The sequence below is a fragment of the Onychostoma macrolepis genome, chromosome 19, assembly GCF_012432095.1.
Source record: "Onychostoma macrolepis isolate SWU-2019 chromosome 19, ASM1243209v1, whole genome shotgun sequence".
Lineage (NCBI taxonomy): Eukaryota > Metazoa > Chordata > Actinopteri > Cypriniformes > Cyprinidae > Onychostoma > Onychostoma macrolepis.
In genome coordinates, this window is record NC_081173.1 from 26,900,420 (window position 1) to 26,917,110 (window position 16,691).

The following is a 16,691-nucleotide window of genomic DNA, read 5'->3' on the forward strand; positions in this document are numbered from 1 at the left end:
GACATTTTTTAACTTCCAACTGTTGCTTCCAGCTAAAGCACGAGTCGTCTATCCATAATATTGCTTTCTCGACTCTCATTCCGACGGCACCCATTCACTGCAGATGATCCATTGCTGAGCAAGTGATGTATTGCTAAATTTCTCCAAATCTGTTCCCAAAAAGAAACAAACATAATAGATGGCCTGAAGGTAAGTACATATTTAGAAAACGTATTCTAATAAATTCTATTGAAATCTATTCCTTTAAAGGGGTCATATGATGTTGCTAAAAAGAACATTATTTTGTGTATTTGGTGTAATGCAATGTGTTTATGCGGTTTAAGGTTCAAAAACACATTATTTTCCACATACTGTACATTATGGTTGCTCCTCTATGCCCCGCCTTTCTGAAAAACATCGATTTTTACAAAGCTCATCGTTCTGAGAAGCAAGGCGTGCTCTGATTGGCCAGCTATCTCGTGCGTTGTGATTGGCCGAATACCTCAAGCGTGTGACAGAAATGTTACACCCCTTACTGTATTGTGATGCCGTGTCCAGGCGCAACGACACAAAAACAATAAAACCCATTATAAATGAGGCATTTGTTGCATCCAGTGGGGACATAATTACTGATTATAATGACTTATACTCTCTTTTACCATTACCATGTCTGCATTTGTGATCGGAGAAACGACAAACAACAAGCACTACTCTACAGAGCTCAAAACTCACGTTTGAATAGTCAGTGGCAAATTCTTTAAATAAGAAAACGTACTTACAGGCTGTGAGTCAGAAGTGCCAGACTGTCCTTGCAAAGTTGGAATTGTCCCACTTTATTGAAACAGTTCTCCATAAAATGCGCTGACATAGACATGTGGGGGCGTGTTTGAATGAGACGTTTTAGGAGGGCGTGGTCGTGTCTTAACTTTTATAAAGAATATCTCTTTGGTTTTGAGACTTTAGTCTTTGCAACTTCAGGGATCTTATCTATGCACAAACAGCTTGTAACACTCCAAAGAGAGAGGAAAACTTGAGATCGCATCATACGACCCCTTTAACATAAACTGCATATGATTAGACGGATACATCCAAATATCAGACTTGCTGCACATCAAAGTTTTTTTGACGTGCAAGCTTTTCTTTTCCCATTGCAGGTGGTGGTAAACAAGGCAGCACTGATTGTGAACCAGCTTACGCGGAAGGAGGCGTCTCGCCGTGTGCTCATGCAGTCTCCTCAGATGGTGTCGGCTGTGGTGAGGGCCATGCAGAACACCGGAGACCTGGAGACGGCCCGCTGCGCTGCCAGCATCCTGCACAGCCTCTCCCACCAGCGCGAGGGCCTGCTAGCCATCTTCAAATCGGGCGGCATCCCCGCACTAGTGCGCATGCTCAGGTCAGTGTATGCCTGAGGAGTTTGCGCATAGTGTTTTACTTCTGTAATGTGACATGTTTCTATGCCAGCCAGAATATAAGAAAAAAATGTGTGGACTCGATCGGCATGTGGGTGTTAGATACCAAAATGTCTCTCATAAGCTGTCATGGTTATTATCATTAACTAAAACTAAAACTATGAAATAAAACTTTACTTAATAAAATGTTACTTTAAAAAAAAAATTAATAAAATATATAATAAAAAAAAAAATTGTTAACTGAAATATAACAAAAATCTTAAACTTATTTTATTTCAGCCAGTTGGGAAGGCATCATATTAAAAAAAATTACTGAAACTGTAACTAAATTTAAAAGAAAAAATGAAAAAGAAAAGACAAACACATAGTAGCAAATACCAAATGTGTTTTTTATTTCTCTTGGTAAATATTTATATGTACTTGTTTCATGTGTATTATTTTAGGTTTTATTGACTGTATAATTTATAATGTAATGATTATATATTATTACATTATATATTATACAGTCATGTATATAATATATATGTAATAATATAATTGATTTTATTGTATATATATATAATCAATATTAAATGTATAATAAATGTAATTAATATAAAATATATTAAATCAATTATATTTATTTATTTAAAAGTTAAATTAATTTGACTAAAATTAATCAAATTAAATACATAAAATATATTTTTATAGAAATAAATTAGAAATGTTACAAAAATAAAAAAGATATATATGCAATGCAATTATACTAGATACACAAATATATATACAGTATATACATATACAGTATATATATTTATGCCATGGTCTGTCTGAATACTCTATTCTGATTGGCTGGCAGGTGTTGATTAAATTCGTTGAACTGCACAGGTAGTTCCAGGTCAGTTTAATCACGTTCTAAATTAATGCACTTCCTATAAACATTGGTAACCATAGTAACATACAGTTACAGTTAAATAGTAATACAGAAGAAAATAACCGTCATTTTTATCGTTCCGGTCAAATATTGCAGCGCAAATATTATTAACATCTTTAATATGTGAATGCTGGGAAATGACCATGGCATAAACGGGATAATCAACGCCTCCGCTGCGCGTCGGGCAGTTCTTTGCCTCCACGTCATGCATTCAAATCGTTTAATGCACAGCTAGCCGTTGATTATCCCTTACATATATATATATATATATATATATATATATATATATATTATATATATTGTTCCATATTGATAAATGATTGAATAATTAAATATTCTTATAAGTAAATAGTAATCGTAAAACATGACTATTTCAGCTAGATTTTTGCATTAAATATCTAACTCAAGTTCAAACTTCAAAACGTTTGCTCCAAATTATGTTTTGATGTAAAATGATAAATATTAAAGCCATCTCAGAGAATTTAATATCAATGGCTAATAAATATCACATTTTTATCTCTGAAAATGCAGATATCCAGTGTTGACTTGTGTATGTGTGATATTAGATAAATGATGAATGACAGATGCTTTGCCGGTCTAATGCTTTCATGTTTTAATTAGTCCCTTGACTGTACATGGACAGACAAATGGTTTCGGTTGAATAGTGGCAAACATTTGATGGACACTTGCAGTTCCTATGAGAGCCCATGCTAGATCATCACCAAACCAGCACTAACCAGCCTGGACCGGCACTGAAATTCACACTGGTTTTAAGATGGTCAGCAGGGAAGCTGTAATCCTTCCGCTTCTGGTCTGGTCAACCTGCCGTTTTCTTTCCCCGTTGTATTAAGCTTGGTGAGCGTGTTTAGCTCTTCTCTGGTTGTGGTGCACATTAATTTGCACTGACTTCATCTCCTAACCTCTGGTGCATTTTGATGAATGCTGTGACTAAGCAATGCTAAAGCAGGACAGTGTGTCCATTTTCTGCATATGAAAGCCTCCACTGCACTGCAATGAGGGCTATAGCGGAGCTGTATTTTAGAGATATATTTGGACTCTGATGGGAAATTTGCTCTGTCAGAAAGCCCATTTGCAGCAGATGTTGAGATAATAGAGTAGAGCAGGATCTTTATGACCATGCATCCAGGGCCGCTGCAACTTTGACACGGTATCACCATATTAAGTTACAGGGACAGTCTGCTCACTGCAGTCTGTAGTTAAATGTCTTGCTCAAGGATGATATCTTAAAGATTGCTGCATGCAACCGCTTTGATAGCAGTCTAGATGTGATTTTCTGTTGTGAAAACACTCTTTTATGTTCTAGTTTAATATGCACAGAGGACTGGAAGCAAGCCATTTGTAGGCTGGTTTTTCTGTAGCTCAGTGAAAACATTGCTGTTTGTTTGTGCATCCTGATTACTGATGGCAGGACTGTGTGTTTTTCTGCTAGTTCTCTAATCGAGAACGGTCTAATTTGCACTGTAACTGTAAAAGTAAATGTAAACAATAAATAATATAGTATTTTTCACATTGTTTATTCAGTTTTCAAACTGAGGTCTGGGATACTGGGAAAAATTCTGTGCAAAGAATTTTAACAAATGCATTGTAACGGTATGAAATCAAAAGCAAAAATGAAATTGTTATTGAAAATGATTACATTCTAATATCTATAATAAGAATATATAATTGTATATAACAATATAATCGTTATTTATCTGAATAATAAATAGTATTTTATTTTATATAAAATTTAATCATTAATAATAATGTTCATCTCATGAAAATTGTTATTTTGTATTTTATTATATAATCTATAATAATATCTTTAATAATGTTTAATTTGATATTTTATTTTAAATAATAAACCATTTTTATTTATTTTTAATAGTTAAATAAATAATAATAATAATCAGCATAATTGTATTAATAATAATGTTCATCTCTCCTTCCCCGCAATGCGAAAACTGAGAAATTTCTATTCTATTCTATTCTCTGTAATATAATAATTTTGATGTTCTATTTATTTTAATAAAAAATATTTATTCAAAATGAAAAAATAAGTATACATGTATTATGTATTATTAATTATGTGTAGGCTATTATTAATCATTTTCATCTTTTGTTCCTTCCATGTTTTCAAGAATTGTATTTGTGTTGTATCTTTCAACTGTTTTTCACCTTTCACCTTTTTAGCAAACAATACATAATTAACGTTTTTAACCTTTTTTAGCAAATGATACATAATTAACTTAGTAGACAGTAAATATTTTTCAGATAATATTTTAATAACTTGTTTTTCAGCAACATATATGAAACAGATATGAAAGCTAATGAAAGCTTATATTTTGGGAATTGTGTCTCTCACACAGGGATCATCATATATGGTGATTCTGTGTTAAAATCTGTATGATTTAGAAAATGTTATAAATGCTCTATTGTTTCTTCAGTTCCCCTATGGAGTCAGTGCTGTTCTATGCCATTACCACGTTACACAACCTGTTACTGCACCAGGAGGGAGCCAAGATGGCGGTGCGTCTGGCTGATGGACTGCAACGGATGGTCCCTCTTCTGAAAAAGACCAACCCCAAGTTCCTGGCCATCACCACAGACTGCCTGCAGCTGCTGTCTTACGGCAATCAGGAGAGCAAGGTGTCATAGCATCACTAGCCTTGGAGACTTACAGAGTGCTTGCATAGAGTATATTTTAGCCTTAATCTGTGTGGCTTTTCTCTTTTCACAGTTGATCATCCTGGCAAATGGTGGGCCAGAATGTTTGGTGTTCATTATGAGAAACTACAATTATGAGAAGCTCCTGTGGACCACCAGCAGAGTCCTGAAGGTGCTTTCTGTCTGTCCAAGCAACAAGCCGGCTATTGTTGACGCTGGTGAGTGGATGTGTGCGTTACGTTCTTCTTTTAACTCTTTTTTTCCCCCTTTGTTTCCCGTTTATGAATTTTGTTTATTCTTAGACCCTAGAGGAATATTCTTATCTCTTTTCTTTCATTCCCAAGTACTGTTCTCTTGGGCGTTTTTGTATAATTTCTATTTAATATCACAATCTCTGGGTTCCTTGTCTGAGGGTGTTGGGGGCTTTTTGCATATTTTTCCCCACTTTTGGTGAATGAATTTGCGCGACTTTTAGTCATTCATGATTATTACGTTATTAAGTATTTCTGAGATTGCTACGGACGAGTTCCATTTGTTTGTCATGTAACAATTCTAGTAAAAAAAAACATTATACACTTTGGGGTTGGTAAGATGCTTTTGAAAGAAGTATCTTAAGCTCACCAAGGCTGTATTTATTTTGAGCAAAAAAAATACATTAAGAACAGTATTATTTTGAAATATTCTTACAATTTAAACTGTTTTGAATATATTTTTTAAAGTTGAATTTTCACTCCAGTCTTCAGTGTCACATGATCCTATTCAGAAATCATTCTAATATGATCTTTTGTAACATTATAAATGTCTTTAACGAATTATTTGGAAAAAAAATAGATAAATAAAAATAAAAACTAACCTCATAGTTTTGAAAAAACCTTGAGATTTGAATGCAAATCAATGGATGATTCAGCTTTCTGAGCTTCTTTGCACAGCATGGCCAGAAATCACTAGAAAATCGCTGTAACTTTTCTTTTTATTACTGTTCCATGACTAATGTTTTCAGGTTTTTATGACCGTGAAAGACAGTGGAGACGAGTGCCAAATTTTAAATCTGCATCATGAACACCATGACTGGACATATCAGCAGCATGTGTGTTTAACCACTATATTAGAGTCCCAAGAATGCATGATTTAGCCATTGAACTCAACTCAAGTAGATTTTCCATTAAAACTAATACAGGTGCAGTTTATGTAAAAACCCACCTTTATCAAACCTGCCTGTCAGGACCGCTTCACGGCAGTCATGCCGTCGCTGTATGATGTTACTTTATTAACGCTGACCTTTCAGCGAATTAATACTTCGATATACAACGACAAAGGTTGCGAGACTAAAATATCTCGCTCTATCGTGCCTGCCAGAGCTGATCTCATAAAAGTCTTCACAGTTATGGCGTCTTCCCAGATGAGGCTTCGACGCTCGTCTTGAGAAAGCGCTGAGGATCAGGTAGTTACAACACTGGATGAGAAGCAGTTTTCAAGGATGTCTCCTAATCTCCTTCCCTCTTTTTATCTTCCTAAGCCATGTGGCTTTTAGTTTATCTGCACAGACTCCAAAAGACATTTCTCTCCCTTTGGCAGACAATAGCTAATCCATGGAGAAATACAGCCTTCTTCTTTTTAGAGCAGGTTGTGTAGCTGGATAGTTTTGTCCTTTCTTCTTTTTTTTTTGTGGCTAAGTCCGATAAATATGGACTCTAAGCCTTTTTCTCTCCATTTGGCAGGAGGTATGCAGGCTCTCGGCCAACATCTCACAGGTTCGAGTCAGCGTCTGACACAGAACTGCTTGTGGACCCTGAGGAATCTCTCTGACGCTGCAACCAAGCAGGTAAAACGAGCCGTTTCAGTCTGTAGACCGTATGTTTGTTACAATGCTGTACTGTACTTAAAGGGACGGTTCACCCAAAAAATAAAATGTACTGTTTGTTTATTCACCCTCAGGTCATCCAAGATGTAGGTGACTTTTTTCCTTCAAGTCAAGTCAAGTCACCTTTATTTATATAGCGCTTTTACAATACAGATTGTGTCAAAGCACTTAACAGTATCAAATTAGAGGATAGAGTGTCAGTAATGTATAATGATAAGATTAAACACTCAATTTTCAATTTTCAGTTAAAGGCATTTCATTATTGAATTCAGAGATATCATTGTCTAGCTCAGTTTAGTTTAAATAGTATCTGTGCAATCAAATCGGCGATAATCGCTAGAAATTAAGTGTCCCCAACTGAGCAAGCCAGAGGCGACCTTCAGTAGAACAGTAAAGCAGATCTGGTTACACTTTATTTTAAGGTGTCCTTGTTGCAGTTTAATTATACATTTAAGTACTGAGTAATATTAATTAGCCACATGTACTTACTATATGGTTAGGGTTAGGATAAGGGTTTGGTTTAGGGTTACTTGCATGTAATTATGCATAATTTATTGTTGTTACATGTAACGTGTAACAAGGACACCTTAAAATAAAGTGTTACCGCATATTTTTTAGCTGAAACCGTGGTCCCTCGTGATTCATAAAATGCAAATGGTTGCTTTTTGAAAATAAAAAAAAGCATGTCAAGGAATACAAAATTAATACCCGTTGCTCCTGATGATATATTGGGGTCTTATGAAGCGAAATGATCGGTCTGTGCAAGAAACTAAACATTATTTACAACATAATAACCTGTAATCCAGAGCCTCAGGCAAACAGTCCAGAGTGATGTTAGGTCTGCGAAAGAATCATTCTATTGAACAGGTTCTTTTTAATGAACCGGTTGAACCAGTTCACCAAATCAGACTGAACCATCTTAAACAGTTCGGGGCTTGAGCAGCACCGATCTACAAGTTACTCAATCAAAACTCACTTTCGGACACCTTACAGTCAGTCCAACTCGAAATGAGCCAAAATACAGACAGTGAACTGAGGAAACAGATCAGACTCGGACCGAAGACCAATGAGCCGCTGATATGTGCATGTGTGAATCCAGCACTTGAAAAAAGGGCCATAATTAAAGTTTTTATGGTTTCTCTTTGTTTGTGGAAAACGTTGAGCTGTTGAAGACTAGTTTATTCACTTTATGTGCTTTAGACATGAAAAACATCCTTGTTTCATATCATTATTGGGTGCTTTAATAATATAATTCTGTATTCATTACATCATTGTATGATTACAAAAACGAACTGGAGAATCAGTTATTTGAACCAGAAACTGTCTGAAAGAACCAGTTTGTGGAAAAGAATCAAATTTCCCTATTTGCCTGAGGCTCTGGATTACAGGCTGTAATGTTGTAAATAATGTTCAGCTTCTTCACAGACTGATCGTTTCGCTTCATAAGACCTCAGTATGTCGCCAATAGCCTTGGGTATTACTTTTGTATTCCTTGATATGCTTTTATTTATTCTTAAAAACCAGCAGCCGCTGACTTGCATTTTATGAATCACCAAGCACCACGGTTTCAGCTAACAATGCTATTCTCTTCTATTCTTCTGAAGAAAAAAAGTCACCTACAACTTGGATGGCCTGAGGAATAGTTCACCAAAAAATTAAAATTCTGTCATTAACAACATCCCTCATGTTGTTCCAAACCCGTAAGACCTTCATTAATTTTTACAACACAAATTAAGATATCTGATGAAATCCAAGAGCTTGCTGACCCTGCATAGACAGCAACGCAACTGACACGTTCAAGACCCAAAAAGTTAGTAAGGACTTAGTTAAAATAGCCAATGTGACATCAGTGGTTCAACCTTAATTTTATGAATATACGAAAATACAAAATTTTGTGCACAATGAAAATAAAAATAACTCTATTCAACAATTATTCTCTTCCGTGTCATTCTTTGACGTGCGTTCACAAGAGTACCACAATGCATGTGTGTGATTCTGCTCACGCAGAAGTCGGTGCTCTGACTCTTGTGAACACGCGACGAAGATGAACGAAGGTCTTACGGGTTTGGAACGAGACGAGGGTGAATAATTAATGACAGAATTTTCATTTTTGGGTGGACTAACCTAGCATCCACACAGAAAAGCCTAGCAAACACCCAGAAAACACCCAGAACATTCCATTAACTGCCTAGTAACTGCCCAGTGCATCCTAGCAACCACCTAAAAGTTGTTGTTGAAAGAAAAGCTGTTTTTGTGTTTTACCTTGTTAGTGTTTTGTAAGCAAAATTACCCAAGTTATCCTCAAGAGAAAATTAGTCAGTCATGATTCGATACTGAATGTGAATATGAAATGGCTTTATAAAGCAGATAATTAGAATATTTGCTTACAAATGAAATAACAATAGCATTTTCAATATTTCATTCAGTTATTAAATGTGCAGAGTGCAGTCAGAGCTTGAAAGCCACCGAACAGCTTTCATGTTAGACTGACAGTTTTTCCTCTGTACTTTCTAATGCTTTTATAGTTCAGGCGACTTGTGGTTTTCATAATTGTTCCTCACCTCCACACAGTTTGTCCCTCATCACTGCTTCTCAGAATTCAGTGGCCCAGAAAATGCACAATTAATGATAAACAGGTTATCATTTTCGCCCTTATTATTAAATTCAAGGAACAAAAACAACTATTAGCGGCCGTGTCTCCTTCTGCTCCCACCGAAAGTGTGTAGAATTTAAATGTGTGTTGAGCGCCTGTCTGTCTCTAATCCTTCACAAACTCACGTTCTATCTTATCTCGTTCCTTCACTGCCTTTCCTCTTTCATTTGTTTCTTATCTCAGTCTCCTCCTCTTCTATCATCTCTTTCATTTGTGATAATTAGAGGTTATGACTGTCTGATTCTTGAAATATCATGTTTTTATGTAAATCTTTTGCACTGTCACTGATCATTTACAGTATGATGTATTAAAAAGGTGAATGATAAAAGAATATTCTGGGTTCAGTACAAGTTTAACTCAGTTGACAATTTTTGTGGCTTGATGTTGATAACCTCAAAAATGATTCCACTTGTCTCTCTTTTTCTTTAAAAAAGGCAAAAATCTGGATCATGGTGAGGCTCTTGCAATGGATGTGAATGAAGCTAGTTTGTAAACATTGAAACATTCAGTATTTTAATAGTATAGCCACAAGATGTACTGTAAACAAAATGCATGTTAACAGAGAAAGAAATTAATACTTTTATTCAGCAATCAAAAGTAAAAGTAAAGATATGTATAATGTTACAAAATATTTATATTTCTAAATAAATGCTGTTCTTTTGAATTTTCTGTTCATCACAGAATCCTCAAGAAAATTACCATGCTTTTCACAAAAATATCAAATCAGCATATTGAATGATTTCTGGAGGATCATGTGACACTGAAGTCTGGAGTAATGATGCTGAAAATTCAGCTTTGATCACAGGAATAAATTACATCTTAAGTTATGTTCAAATATAAAACAGTTATTTTAAATTATAATAATATTTTGCAGTATAAATAGAAAACATGTTACTTAATAAATATTAACTGAAATAAAATAAAATATAAGAAACTCAAACTTTGTTTTCAGCTAGTTGCCAAAGCAGCATTTGTCATTTTCATTTAGTTTATCTTGATATGCTAAAATAACTAAAACCAAAACTGAAATAAAAAATAATAAAAACTATGAGGAAAATAAATAAATAAATAAAAATTAATAAACTGATGAAAAACTAATAACTAATAAAAAAAATGACAAAAACATGAAAAACACTACCATGAAAATGGAAAATACAAAAAAAATACAAATATATATATTAGGGGTGTCAACGTTAACGTGTTAACGCATGCGATTAATCAAAAAATTTTAACGCGTTAATATTTTTTTAATGCAAATTAATCGCTTGATAAGGTTTGACCCCAACTTCTTCCCGTCATCGCAGCGTGGAAGGTTATCTATAGACCATTTCAAGGACGTAAACAATAACAAAGGCGTTGGAACTCTACTGTGCATGTCTGGCCCTGAAGCATTTCCGGTAGCGCCATTTTTAAATCTCAGATCTGTCAAAACAAGCGCGTACTATTTAAGTCTAGTGAAAATGTAATATTTAAGTTATTTAATAAATAAATAAATAAACGGTGATTGGAATACCCTAAATATGTCTGAGGCGCAAAGGATCTCAATTTTAATTTAGGGTACAGCCTGGGTACAGCGAACCAGTGTTGCCAGGGTAACGGCACAAGTGGGCTATTTTGAAAATATAGTCGCGGGAAAAATTACAGAGCTGTTTTGGGCTACTTTTTTAATGTACCGCGGCCGCCCCAAAGTGTATATAGACAAATAAAAATTTAAAAGATCCTTTTACTAATGTGTCTTATACTTGGAATGTATCCCTGGCAACTTAAGAACGGAAAGGCGGTAACATCACAAACAACGTGAGTTTCAGCAGAGCACGTGTTAAGGCTTTTACACAGCAGAAATAAACTTGACAACAGCCACTATAGATTATATAAGATAATAAACACACGATTACGATAGGATATGGTCTGTATGTGATTTTGTTTTAGATTGTGTACATCTGAAATGCTAATTTGTGCAGCGATATAAAAGGCTATAAACAGCATATTTTAACAACAGTAAACGACCAAATTCCACATGTGATCGCAAAAGGAAGTTATTACAAACACTTGATGGTGGTTTGAAGTGAGTTCTGAGTAAAAGTGTACTATTAATCTCATAAATTGTCTTATGAAGCATGATGCTAATGTTAGCTCTAATGCAGCTGCAGAACAGGTCCAATTCTTCTTCATAACGCATTTTGTCATAATACTTCACGTAAGGTCGCAAGAAATGTTTTGTTGTATTTATTTAGAAACACTTTTGATAACAGTTGAGTAAATGTATACTGGGATTGAAGCGATGTGACTTGGTAAACGTTTTATTGCCAGTTTAAAGGCTGATAATGGCGGAATAAAAACAAAATAATAATAAGGATTATGTCTCATACCTGGCGGAAGTGTGAAAGGTTCTGTTTCCTTAAACTAGTTTCATGCATTTCTTTATTTCAACACATTTACAGGTAAATCCTAGTATTTGAAATTTGCGATTAATCATGATTAATCACAGTCCACGACTGTGATTAACGCGATAAAAAATTGTAATCGATTGACAGCACTAATATATATATATATATATATATATATATATATATATATATATATATAGTATATAGTGTATAATACAATAATATATACTATAATACAATAATATACAAAAATATAAAAATACAATAATAAAAACTAACTTAAACAATAATATATAACTAATAAAAAATGTCAAAAACAAAATATTACAAAAATGAAAATGGAAAATACAAAAAAAAAAAAAAACAGACCCAGTCTTGTTTGATCTCCATACAGGAAGGTCTGGACGGTCTCCTGCAGATCTTAGTGAGTCAGCTGGGATCAGATGACGTGAACATGCTGACCTGCGCTACTGGCATCCTGTCAAACCTCACCTGCAACAACGCGCGCAACAAAGCCCTGGTCACCCAGAGCGGTGGGGTGGAGGCGCTCATTCATGCCGTGTTGCGAGCCGGAGAAAAGGAGGATGTGGCCGAGCCGGCCGTCTGCGCCCTGCGTCATCTCACGAGCCGCCACCCCGATGCAGAGCTGGCCCAGAATGCAGTGCGTCTGCACTACGGCATCCCCGCCATCACCAAGCTCTTGGGCCAGCCGCACTATTGGCCTGTAGTAAAGGTCTGTATGTGTTATTTTCTGTGTGTGTGTCTGAAGAGCTGCCAATTTTAAAGTCCTCTCCGCCGTTTAAATTTAAAGGTCAGATTTGAATCGTCTGGGGGCAGTTCTTGCACGCCTTTGATGTGGAAGAACGCTGAGACTTGCCTCTCGCGTTAAGCTGATTTGCTGCCGGATCTTAGTCATTGAGCAGCACTCCTACGCTCCTCTGGGGCTTCGGTGTAATTTTGAGGACACTAGCTGGAACAATAAAAGAGCCCTCCAGCATCATATGCGAGGAGCTGCTGCCATACACAGACTGAGAGCTGTAAATCCCTGCATCAGGGTGCCTGAAATAAGTTTGTGTTATAGAATTAAAATGATGGCATGAAGGTGAGCAAGTGAGGACAAAGAAAGACAGGACAGTCACACTGGTAGTTTTTGGTAGTAAAAAAGTCATCAGGAGTCAATGATTTTCAAGGAGAGTTGAGCAACAGAGACCATTGGTTATGCAATAAAGTTTAGTAGAACTTAACTTCATGCAAATATTATGCAATGGTGTGCTTTTGGGGAGGGACTCTCTTTATCATGGCCAATGGTGATGGCGAAGTGTTCAGGCAGTTTAAAAATATGTGTGTGTGAGAAATGTTTCTTTAGCAGCAAATCAGCATATAGAATGATTTCTAAAGGATCACGTCACGTGACACTGAAGACTGAAGTAATGATGCTGAAAATTCAGCTTTGCATCACAGGAATAAATTACATTTGAAAATATATTCAAATAGAAAACAGTTATTTTAATTTGTAATAATATTTCACAATATTACTGTTTATACTGTAGTTTTGATCAAATAAATGCAGGCTTGGTGAGCATAAGAGACTTCTTTAAAAAAACATTTAAAAATCTTACCAACCCCAAACTTTTGAACAGTAGTGTATTACGTTCCAAGCATTTGCCCTTAATATTTGTATAAAAAACATTTGAATATAAAAATTAAGCATTGCAGATGGTCAGTTTTCCTTTGCACTTCTAAAATAACTATCACATGCCGTAACCAACCAATTTTAATTTTTTATCTTGTTGATGCCTCCATGCTAGTCAAAGCCCTTGAAGCTTGGGGAAATCAGGAAGGTCGTGGTGGATGTAATTGGCTGTCCTCGGCTCTCTGATTTGTGGTGGGCTGGACTCTGATTGTCTCTCTCTGGGCACGGGCTCCCGGCACGCATGATCTCCCGCTTAATCGTATCAGACCGCTGGAGCAGAAACCTGTGTGTGTGTGTGTGTGCTGTGATCTGTTCGGCACGTGTGTATCGATCCAGAAGAACGAGAATGCCAGGCTTTTATTTTCACTCACGGTCTGCATGCGGTGATTCCTAACAAAATCTGCCTGGAAAATATAAGCGTTTGCATTGATTATGTACTCAGGTGTTTTGTGTGTTGCTCGCCACTGTGATGCACTCAGTGATTTGTTTGTATAGATGTTGTGCTGAGCAATATAGTAGTGCTTTTAGACTTTTATTGATGGCATCAAACCGCCATGTCTTTATATTTTATCTGTCATTGTCGTTGTTGAAATGCAGTCAGGCATTAATGTATTGCTTAAATGAAAGTTTCCATTAAAAGGTATATTAACAAGATGATGTGAGAACTTAGAAATGTTAAGCGGCTAATGTGATCTCAATAGGTCTGTCTAAAAATCAAATTGCTGATATAACTTCATCTTATATGCATGTACATAATTTGACACATTTTTCAAAAGCACTATTAAACTTTTTTTTTAGCTGTAAAACATTCTAAATGTGGAAAACATCAGATAACGAAGATATTTAAATGAAACAGAGTATTTTTTTTATATTCAGAGTATAATCCGTTTGTGAGCATAATAAAGCAATAGCAATACATAAAAAATACACTAACAAATAGGTTCATGACTATTTTATGAACAGTAGTTATTTATATGCATTTTTTGCACTTTGTATACATGGCTTCTCATATTTTTTCTCAACAATATGCTCAGATTTTCTGAAAATCCAAAGACTGCGATTAAAAGTCAAGTATCTTGATATGAACTTTCTGTTGAAATTCTTCTAAAACCAAATTAATGAATATTTTTCCCAGTAATATAGTTGTAGCTTAAGTACTGTAGTAGTGTGGCCCAATGTTATGCATTTTATAACTGATTTGGTTCATTTAGAACCAGAACTATTTATTTTATAATGTCTTTTATGTAGAAACCAGAAAACAGTTCAACAGTTTTACAAATGGAGTTTGGTTGATGGCTTTACTTGCACCCAGGCGGGGTGGAGAGAACAGAGCACTAATGCAACACACATGAGAGCCCAATGTGTGGAATGCATTGCATCATGATTATTTGGAGGCGTTTTCAGCACTTGACATGGCTTGTCGTCCCACCCTGCGGAGATCTGCTCTATCAGCTGGCGTTCTCTAATCAGCAGAGGAACATTGTTGACTAATGATGCGTTATGAAGGAGGCCGTATGAAATTAAGCGTTTACACAGCGCTCCTGGTGCACAGATGGTTAGGCAGAAGTAAAATGGCAAACAGTTTGCATCAATGCTTGACATTTCTCTGAACTATATTATGGAGTGACATACAGGTGATTTCACCGACAAAGATTCGTGTGTGCATCGATGCATCCATAAACGTTTGAGGCTGCATTCAGTCTCACATCAAGCCTCAACCTAAACTTTGTATTCAGCTCAAATTTTTAATTAAAAAAGCATTATTGCTGCAAGTAACATCGCTCGGTTGCCATCATGTTGATGTCGGCGCCTGGGTTTGAGTCGACAGTCAGCACTTTGGGATTTACAAGAGTGAGTCACTTGTTAAAGATGATGAAAGCTTTGAAGAATGGACTTACAATGAGCTGCACAATGATGAATTCACAACAATTGAGTTTAGGTTCAGATTATGTCTTTTTGAAAAGGTATGGCGCCACAAAAGTGGGGCACGGTTCATTGTGTTTAAGAGATTTTAGCTAAACCCATCACAAAGAAAAATCACAAAAGAGATCTTTTTCAAATTATTTTTTCATAGGCCACAATAAGATTCATAGGACAGCAAGTGTTTGAATTTAGAGAGACATGCTTTTCATACCTTGCTTCTCAGATTTTTCTCAAGAACTGTGATCAGCTTTGCCAAGATGCAAAGACAATCAAAAGCATGCATCTCAATATAAACGCAGTATAAATTTCTCAATAAATTCTTCAAAATTATCTGAACGATTTCAATGTATTTGCTTACTTACTCTTTTTTTAGGCATTTTTAGAAAAATCATTAGCTAAATTTTTTTAATTAAAATTTTGATTTAATTTCTTTATTTTCTCTGTGTTAAGCATTTAAAAACATCAGCTAAAGGTGATATTTAAATTATATGTATTTCAATATAATCTCATCAAATTTCACATCAAATTCTTCAAAAACCAAAATATCTTTATTTATTTAAATTATATTCAGTTGAAACAGTGCAGAAATGTCAAGTTTTTTTTAGAGCAATTTTTATTTACTATGGAAACCACTGCATTAATCCATTTGTGAGCATAAGAAAGCATTAAGAAAATACAAACAAATAGATGAAAAACAGTAAACAGTAGTTAATTATATGCTTTTTTCGCACTGTAGGCCACAGTGGGTTTAATTCGTAACTTGGCCCTGTGTCCGGCCAATCAGGCGCCTCTGAGAGAATCTGGGACAATCCCTCGACTGGTCAACCTGCTATTGAAAGCTCATCAGGAAACTCAAAGACACGGCTCCGGGGCCCAGCAGACCTATCAGGTGCGTTTGGAGCTTTTTATACCTGTGCATGGATTCTTCATATATCCTCTTTATTCACCCTCACATATAGCCCGAATCCCTCAAAGGTAGGTCAAAATACAATCCAATTATCATCAAGGTCCCAGTCTTTGGCATAGACCAGGTCCCTTTAGTATTCGAGTTAATGTTTTCTTCACACTTTCACCTTTTTTTCACAGGATGGCGTGCGAATGGAGGAGATCGTGGAAGGCTGTACAGGAGCTTTGCATATACTGGCCAGAGATCCCATCAACCGAGGGGAGATCGCCAGCATGCAGACCATTCCTCTGTTTGTGCAA

General features: G+C 35.7%; 1 protein-coding gene across 3 annotated transcripts in view; it reads left to right on the forward strand.

The window, feature by feature from the left end:
* jupb (junction plakoglobin b) overlaps nucleotides 1-16,691 on the forward strand; it is an 81,676-nt gene that overhangs the window by 48,194 nt on the left and 16,791 nt on the right. For 2 of the 3 annotated variants that reach the window (XM_058753359.1, XM_058753358.1), the window contains exons 5-12: nucleotides 1,134-1,372; nucleotides 4,749-4,950; nucleotides 5,042-5,186; nucleotides 6,687-6,790; nucleotides 9,917-9,934; nucleotides 12,264-12,602; nucleotides 16,222-16,374; nucleotides 16,572-16,691. In XM_058753359.1, coding sequence (XP_058609342.1) covers nucleotides 1,134-1,372; nucleotides 4,749-4,950; nucleotides 5,042-5,186; nucleotides 6,687-6,790; nucleotides 9,917-9,934; nucleotides 12,264-12,602; nucleotides 16,222-16,374; nucleotides 16,572-16,691 — 1,320 coding nt within the window. The remainder of the gene's footprint in view (nucleotides 1-1,133; nucleotides 1,373-4,748; nucleotides 4,951-5,041; nucleotides 5,187-6,686; nucleotides 6,791-9,916; nucleotides 9,935-12,263; nucleotides 12,603-16,221; nucleotides 16,375-16,571) is intronic. The other variant, XM_058753361.1, reaches the window with a different exon arrangement.